The sequence below is a fragment of the Aulonocara stuartgranti genome, assembly GCF_965226115.1.
Source record: "Aulonocara stuartgranti genome assembly, chromosome: 7".
In the NCBI taxonomy this organism is placed as follows: domain Eukaryota; kingdom Metazoa; phylum Chordata; class Actinopteri; order Cichliformes; family Cichlidae; genus Aulonocara; species Aulonocara stuartgranti.
In genome coordinates, this window is record NC_138945.1 from 15,942,389 (window position 1) to 15,951,762 (window position 9,374).

Below are 9,374 nucleotides of genomic sequence, written 5' to 3' on the forward strand. Positions count from 1 at the left end.
TATGATATTAATTCTTCTTAGACAACAATAGAGCTCTTATTCACAGGGGAATAAGCTTGTTATGGCCACTAACTTTCTTCTGGCCTCTTTTTAAAAGAGATCTCTCTCTTATTATATTTCACGCCTGTCTGCTACGCCCCTCTCTGAGCGCCTGAATCATCCACACCTGAAATCCATCTGATCATCAGTGGAGGTGGATATCAAGCCACAGAACCAGCCTTCCTTGGCACTTGACCACTGAACCTCTTGTTCAAGTGGTGTTGTTTGGCACTGCTGGAATTGTTTTTGATAGTATCTTTGTGCGACCCTGCTCAGCTCACCCTTTGTCTTCCTTACTAGCTGTCAGAAGTGTTTTCCTCAATTAGACTTGATAAGGTTAAAGAAGCTTTGTGGGGGTTATCACTCCCACAGCCTACCTGTCCCCCAAAGCAGTCAACCTAGGAGAAACACTGAACACGTCTGTAATGTTCACTGGTGCTGCTCAACATTTTATCAGCAGCATTTCCTCGCTGAATCCCCCTGCAGGCACTGACTGCAAGGTTCCTCTTTTGGGTTAAGGTCTTTTTTTTGTTGTCACTTGGTGTTCTCGGCACATTAAGAATAAAATTGCTTGTTGAACACAAGTGATTTATCCCATCATTGAATGCATTTGGATGACCGTGTTTTAACTTGGCATCTAACTGATAAATAATATTTACTTATAGGGGACTCTCTACATGTATGTGGCTATGGAAGTGAAATTTAGTGTCAACACGTGTGAGTAACGTGCCATTTATATTTTATCATGTGCAAAGTAATCTTGCTTTTACATTATTTAACCAGTTGTGTGTGTGTGTGTGTGTGTGTGTGTGTGTGTGTGTGTGTGTGTGTGTGTGTGTGTGGAGACTACCTTTCCATAGCACTTAATTTCATGTCTGAATAAAGTATTTAACTGCAGACATCAGTATTATTGTATGTTATAAATATTTTTAAAGCCCAAGTGAAAGCCATTTCAAATCCGAAAGATATATTACAAAATACGTCCATGCAGCCTTTAAAAAATGTGTAGGGCAGACAAGCACATTTTCCTTTCATGCACTAACATTATTATTGTTTTTCTATCCAAGCATATTAGGTCAAGCCTTTGAAAAAATCATGTAACACTTCACATGGAAATGTAGCCATGGTAGCTGGTTCTATAAATACAATTTACAGTCAGTCTTGAAAGGTTATCTCAAACACATTTCTGCCTTAGTTTAAACCTACTTTTCTTTAAAAGATCGGTAAAACCCCCTGATCCTTACATGCAAAGTTGCCCTTAAGATACTTTGGCTTAATATAATATTTATGCTATGTAAATTTCCAAGTTGAAGCTGATTTCAAAACTTGGGATGCAAAAATTAAAACCTTGGGGCTAGTTAACTAATTGACTTGCAAATGCACCTTTGTTACGCTACCATATGAGATAAATGGATGTCAATAGGTCAGGATGGATTTGGCGGAAGCAAAAAAGATTCTCTGATTATCTATTCTCTGACAAAAGACAGCATATAACATGTGCATAACCACAGGTTTCATTAAATGTTGTCAGTTAAGTAAAACAGTTTTCTGTATTATCATTAAGTCAATGAACATTCAAATCTGCTGGCTAAATAGAACACGTCACATCATGAGTAACCAGCTTACTGATGATCAGACATTCTGAATCTGGTAGTGACACATAACTGATAAATTCAGATGTTTACTTTCATGTGATATAATGTCATAAAAGACGGGCCTGTCTTATGTAGGGGAAACACCAAAAACACATGTAATCTAGATTTGACAAAATGTTCAAAGGAGCTGAAGCTGCATCTGTTGTTTACAGCTTTTTGCAGGAGTCTACTTGCAACCTCATAAGGTTAAAAAAAAACCCCAACCCTCTGATCATCCAGTTGCAGAGGAGTGGACATAAAAATGGCTAGAGCAAGCCCCAAATTGGGTTTTTGAAGTACAGTACTTTTTCCCAGTTACATTGTATGCGCACAAATAATGAGCCTTTTAGCCTTTTTTTTTTTTTTTTTGCATGCCTGTCAACATTCGAACAAAAAGCAGCTACTGTCAGAAGATATGCATGTGCGTGCATATTTGGCGAAGGGGGGGAGGTATTTTATTGTTTAAAGTAAAGCAAGAAAAATGAGGAAGGCCACCAAGCTATCAGCTTCTCTAGTTTTACCAGTATGCTATCAACATAGCATCACAATTTGCACATTGCGAAACATAACCCCCCCCCACCTCACCAGCAATCATAATTAAACAAAATGCCATGATTTAACAAATAATGTTAAACATTGTCCTGGCTCTCAATTTCAGTACGACAAAGCATAGGAGTGGAAAACTACATTCAAAGCATGTTTCACTAGTTTGCTCCATTACCATACAATCACCCAGCAACCAACAATGATGCACATGGGCACCAATGTTAATATATTCAAAAGCATATAATTGCTAGAAAGCCCACTTGAAATGTGAATAATGTGTCATTTATACCATACCTTGTGCATAATTTAGTCACTAAACAGCACGTTTGTATATTATAGACGATATAATCAGTATTTAAAGTGTGAGCAGTTTTATTACAGTCTGCTTTCATTCACAGTGAGTGTCATCATGAGCAACAGAAAGAATGAATGAATGGTAAGCTTTTTTGAGAAGCCTCAGAAGAAGAAAAGTAAGATGAGAGCAGTAAGAAAATGAGTGACAGGACAGGACTATGCCGTGCTAAAGGATATGAGTCGGTGTTCTTGAGGTAAACGTCACTGCCATTGAATTAAGACATTGTTATTAATTGCTATTAAACCACTTATAACTGGTCCATCACAATACTGACTTTGTCTAACTGAGATGGGTTTAACATTGAAAATATAACAAATTTCCCACGCGTGGAACTAATAAAGGTTATGTTATCTTATAAATAAAATAAACAAAAAACACGAGGAGACTCTCAAACATTTCTTGAGTGAAATCAAAGTCAACCAGAACCTAGTCATTTTAACTGTACTCCAGAGAGAATATCCTTAAGGAAGCAAATTTAGATTAGTAATAAGCATTTTGTTGCACTAGAAGAAACTGACGTTAAACCTATTAAAGCAGCATTTATAAACAAATCTTAGCCAGTCTGTTGCGCACGACAAAAAAAGAAGAAAAAACTCGTCCTAATTTAATTTGAATTTATGTGATTTATAAAGGTGTCTGAAGCTTTATTGTTTGTTTGTTTGTCAAGCAAACATAAATTGCTAACACTACCTGGACATGAAAAAAGATTACTTTAAAAAAATCCTAAACAAGTAGAGTCAGCATCAGAAACACAGTCTGTCGGGGCATACACCTTTTTATTGAGTTTATTCGGGAGGAGTGAGACGCCACCAAAAGCACTGAGCTCTTCAAAAAGTGTCTCGGTGTTGAGCTTACCTCTCGCTAATGTGGTCGGCGCCTGCGAACCAAGAAGCACAAAGATGAAAAAACTCAGGTAGCATCCTCCCGAGAACTGTCCCATCACTGCTCTGCTTGTCTCCCTCCCCGTCGGGTCTGGGGGCACCGGCCTCGGGTCGCGTGCATTTGTCGTTTGCACGAGCCTCCTTTTAACACGTTTCCGTGTCCTGATGAAAACCTCTGTCCAGGTGGGCTAGTACGTGTCCGCCAAAGAGGACCGTCTCCTAACGGAATCGCAGTGCGGAAGGAAGAGATGGAAAGCGGTGCGGAGCTTTCAGCACTCGCCACTCAGCTGCGCGAGAGTGGAATAATTAGACTGAGCGCGCGCGAGCCAACAGCTTTCGCTGTTTCAGAGCGCGAGAGAGGGCGAGAGAGAGAGGGAGAGAGAGGGAGATTAAAAAAAAAAAAGTGAGTACGAGGTCTTGTTGAAACCCCGGTGGACCTGTTAGGGCTTGACAAAACGTGTGCGTGTGTGCACGTGCACACAGACAGTTGTTTGTGCTCGCGCCTGTATTGACCAGATGTAATGACCAATTACCTCTGTCCTGTTTCTGACGTTTCCAGTGGCATTCGAACCTGTAGTTCTGGACGACAGTGTGGTCATTAAAATCGACACCGGTGTGTTGCATCTCTTGCCAATGGCATTGTCTGGAAAATTACGATTTTCTAATTACTGCCGTTAACATATGACCATATGGCTTACAATTGGTGTCAATTAAGTGGGCGTTTTCTCACTTTACTCTCATTCCACCCAAGTTCTATTGGAGCGATAGTTCTCACTTTTCAAAATGAGATGTGGAATGGGGCGCGAAATATTTAAGTAATGTAAATAATATACCCGCTCTAATTTTCAGAGAACACTTGCAAAGCATTGCTTTTGATATTGCACTATTACTGAAGCCTTCATCCGTACTGTAAGTAGCCATTCAGCTGGGATATGGTTGTAATGGAAATACTCTGATCCATTTGTAAGCAAAAGTAGTGCTGTTCTCTAAGAAAATACTCCAACTGTGGATCTTGAATTAAACACTACTTAAGTGAAAGTGCATATCATCTGCAAATTCTACAATAAATATAGAAGTACCGACTAATTGGCTTTTGTCAGAGTTGTATTATTTTGTGTTATACAATTACAGAAACATTAGCATTTAAATAGGATTTTAATGGTATAGTTGGCCGAGGTGAAAATAATTCTTGCTATTGGATAGATATTCTCATTAAAGGTTTTTGAAATTTGAATTTGTAAAGTAAGTCATTATAGCTGTCAGATAAATGTAGTGGAGAACAATGTAGGCAATTTCTCATTGAAATGGTTCTGCAGAAGTATAAAGTAGCATGAAATTAAAACAGTAAAGTGCCTCAGAACTTCTCAATTACAATTCTCTAATATGCATAGCTACTTTTCATCACTCTACATTATATGCAGTTGGGTAGTTTAACTGATATCAGTCCATAATGATTTGATACATCTTCAAAGAATATTTAACTGAGAAGTATGTCTTGAAGTTGTATGTAAGATGAATTTAATGGCATAAGAGTATACTAAAGTGCAATAAATCCATAAGAAAAGTACTGAAGTAGAAGTATAAAGTAATCAAAAGTTAATATTCATTTATTAAGTTGCCTTAAATTTGTGTCTAAATACAGGATTATATAAAAACCCACATTCACAAACTACTGCTGGCGTTTACTGAGAATACTGTGAGAATATGGTGATGAGCCTGTCTATTGTCACTGCATTTGAAATGTCACGAGATGATGGCAGCCTTCTAATCACTTAAAAAAAGTCTGAAATATTCTGTTTCGCAATATCAGTTTCAATTTGGAGCAAATACTGGGATCTCTCATTCAAACTGTGTATCTGTTTTTATTTAAATCACCACAGGTTGACCTCGGCTGTTACCCTATTGAACCTAAATGTAGTGGCTAATTTCCCCAAGTCATAGCCAGAGGTCAGCCAGTCAAGCAAGGTTAACTACTTGATAATATAAAGAGCTATAAACTGTGCATTAAATATTTGATGTGGCTTTAAGAGTACTGAGTAATCAGAAAGCCCAAGAAAAAAAAAAGAAACAGAAAAAAGAAAACATAGACAATAGAAATGCTCTAACTGAATGGATATGTCTGGTTTACAGTTTTGAAAACAGCTGTTGTAAAATGACACACTGACTTGCTGCACTGTAACGCTTCCATATAATATGTTGTTGTAATTACTCATTGAGAGATGACAGAAGTGCTAAAATCCTGAGAAGCTTGTTGGTGATTGACAATAAAATAATAACATAACTGGATGTCCCTTGACAGCTCTATCAGGCTTTGAACTGTGCTATATTGTCCCTAAAGTGTTCATAGGAAATAAAGAATGCTCAATGCTCTTTGTGGGTAATATTATTTTGGGTGGCATTTTGTGACCACTAAAACGACAGCGTTTGTCTATTGCGAACTAAGAGATATCCAGAAGCTATAGACATGGACAGTTTCTGTGTAGTACAGATACGTGTCCCACTATCAAAAACAGTTAATAGCTCATAACAAAGTAATTTAAAAACTCAATAAATAATCAAACTGTCTTCCACGATGAAAAGATGCTGTTTTAACTTTCTTAAAAAAAAAAAAAATTCAGTGTACAAATCGGGTAGATTCAAACAGTTGTCCTCGGGTTAGTTACAATTTGGCACTGTTTGATTTGCACTTTGCAATTAAGGAATCTGTTACCCTGCTTCAAAGTGTGTTACAAAAATAAAATAAAGTGCATAATTTTTTACCAAAACATTCCAGTTTTGTTCTGACAGAAAAAGGAAAATAAGACATATGCTTTACTTATATTGTTAACTTGTAAAGTCATATAAAATGCCTCTGTTCATGTGAAAATGACCCAATTATGCAACATTATTGTTACAATTAGTAATTATTACATAATTACAAGAGCTTACTATAAATCAAGTAAATATTATCCTCCCCCTGAGGGTAGACAGTATGTCTGTCTGTTTGTTACACAGCATCCACAGTTTTCAAGATATAATTTTAAAATTTTGTCTGATACCAATAACAGCTCGAGCTGATTTATTTTTGGTGAAAAGTGGGTGAGGGTCAAGGTCCATGGCAAATGTGTAAATCAGTAAAAACTATACTGCCCCAATTTTTTTATGGATTGGTTCAAACTACACAACAATACTGGGTCAGGCCTTGTGGGTCCAAGGTCAATTTTGAATGGTAAAATGGTAAATGGCCTGCATTTGTATAGCGCTTTACTTGAAACATTTTTTTAAGAAACCATAATGAGTAATATATCAAATGAAAGAGTTTGGAGAGAGCTGTAGAACATACTCTTTTTTTCCCAATGCAACACCCTATGGCATCACAGTGATACCACACAATTTAGCAAAATCACACACTGCATGAATATATTTAAAATCTCAAGTTTTTACAACTTATAGAAACCAAAGATTTCTGCCAGTTCTGCTCCAGTCATTTGGGTAAAGACAAAAAAATACAGCATTTTAGTATGTATTGCTTAAAGGTCATAGGTCAAAGATTAGGGTTATAAGAATGAGGTATACCACTGTAAGAGATGGTTGAAGATGCTTTGTTCAGTCTTTGAGCAGGAGTGTCTGTAGAGAAATGCTTTCAACCTTCAGTCATAACCGTACATGTCCGACATTCCTGAAGCTCAACAGCTCTGCTTGAACCACGCTGTACAATGTGTGAGCCAATACTGAAATAATAGCCTTGACTTTTCAATTCACCACTGCCTTTTGTTATTTAGAGGCTATAAGGACGTGGATGGCTAAAAGGTTCAATAATGTTACAAAAGCAAAGGGAGAAAACCAAAGTATTTGGTCTGTTTTTCTATCCAATTCAACAGAAAAGTGCTTAGTATTCATAAATCAGTCACTGCGGTCTATAATGGAAAAGCCGAGATAAAAGCATAGCATTATTTATTGAACAAATCACTCATATGGTGAATGGTGACACTAAATACATTTTGTCCTTTTTCGTTTAGTGCTAAATGTTTATACAGCATTTTGCTCAATCAAAGACAGAATTATTGAATATTTCATTTGAGTGGAAAAAGCAAGTTGCATGTTAAGGTGAATTACTTATCCATATACTGAACAATATATATCAGCAGCATATTGCAAATATAGATGCTAAATAATGCAAATCTAATGTAAAGCCAAAACAACTCAGTTTTGTTTTTTAAGGGATTTTCTTATGGTTTCCCCTCATTCGTGAGAGAGAAGCAGACATGTACAATATCAGAAGATTAGACAGGTAACAGATCGCCTTATATCCGCATACAGTCTCAGGAACAAGTGCATGCTCATAAAGCCCTGTTTGGGCAGCGTAAAGAAGCTGTTATTAATTTTGTGAGCAGATGCACGGGATGAACACACTCAGTGAAGTTGTGTAAAAAGGTATACATTACTGCTATATATGTTGCAGGAAGATGACCAAGAAAATCTGGCCTCCCCTCATAACAACAGTATGATTTTCAACAGGACATGATGGTATGGAAAAAAGAATTGAGATGACCTTATGGTGGATAAATCATGTTCTTCAATGCGAATATATTCCCAAAATGTATGCTACTCCAAACATGTTGGAGTGCCATATAACTGAGGCTGCATTAACATTTTTTAGGGCATTTAAAATTGAACCTACCACTTTAATCACTCGACTAACTGAAAGACTCTGGGTGCTTTTCATTAGTCTAACCGATGCTTCCTCTCGTCTTCTCTCCTCCTGCGACCCGGAAATTGTTCCCTCTGTGCTATGTAGGATTTTCCAGTTCCTTAATTACACTTTGAGGAGACCCGGAGCAAGAAGAGAGGAGCCCTCTGCAGTAGCTTATTAAGTCAAGTCAGTGTTAGTTCCCATTTTTTTCAGAACTATGTGGTGGTTTACTATGTGCCCAGAAAAGTGCCACATAGTGCCCAGGTCTGAGCACATAGTGCTCAGACCTGGGCACTATGGTCTGGACCTGAATGGGCTGCCCACATTCAGGTCCAGACCAAAAAGGCTAAGCAGCGCCTGTATCACCTACGACAACTGAGGAAGTTCAGGGTCTCTCCAAAGATCCTCAGGATTTTCTATACAGGCGCTGTGGAGAGCATCCTTACACAGAACATGACATCGTGGTTCGGGAACAGCTGTGTGAAGGACCAAAAAGCTCTCCAGAGAGTGATCCGTACAGCAGAACGCTGCTGCAGGATTGCTCTCCCCCCGCTTCAGGACACCTACACCAGGAGATGCCAGACTAGAGCAGCGCAGATACTGAAGGACCCGTCCCATCCTGGCAACAAACTGTTCCAACTTCTGCAATCTGGTAGAAGGTTCCGCATCTTCCGGGCAAGGACAGAGAGACTGTCCTTGCCCGGAAGGCTTCTATCCCCAAGCCATCCGTGCCCTAAACACACACACCCGCCCTCTCACATCATCTATAATTGACTGAGACAGGACTCTCTTCCAGACACTAAACCAAGGCACAATGTACATTTCAATTCCTTTAATTTTAAATATGTTTATATTGTCTATCCTGTAAAATAGTCAGATGTCTATTCATATTAATGTACAGAATTCACCTGCTTGCTGCTACTACTGCACATTCACCCAGTGTATATACTATATGTATATATATATATATATATATAATGTTCTTCCTCTACACCCCCCCCCCCCCCCCCCCAATTTTTGCACATGTCGAGGAGCGTGTCAGGCTACATTTCACTGTGTGTTATACTTGTATAACTATGCATGTGACAAATAAAGAACCTTGAACCTTGAAAATCATGACACATAACATTAATCCTTATATAAATTAGAAAATTCACAAGAAATGTTAAATGATGGTAAAAATCCCAACAATAAGCGTATAGAAAAAAGGTCTGTTAGTTTGAACGTCTACATGATGTTATTGATTG

The 9,374-nt window shown here is 38.0% G+C and overlaps 1 protein-coding gene across 4 annotated transcripts in view; it reads right to left on the reverse strand.

Moving 5' to 3' along the window:
• The window catches only part of LOC309711492 (netrin receptor UNC5D-like), a 197,632-nt gene extending 192,887 nt beyond the window's left edge, over positions 1-4,745 (reverse strand). For 3 of the 4 annotated variants that reach the window (XR_014277986.1, XR_014277987.1, XM_082541868.1), the window contains exon 1: positions 3,430-4,745. Coding sequence is in view for 2 of the 4 variants with exons in the window: in XM_082541868.1 (XP_082397994.1) it covers positions 3,430-3,514 (85 nt within the window). In the remaining 2 variants the exon portion in view is untranslated. The remainder of the gene's footprint in view (positions 1-3,429) is intronic. The other variant, XM_082541869.1, reaches the window with a different exon arrangement.
• Positions 4,746-9,374: the final 4,629 nt, after the last annotated feature.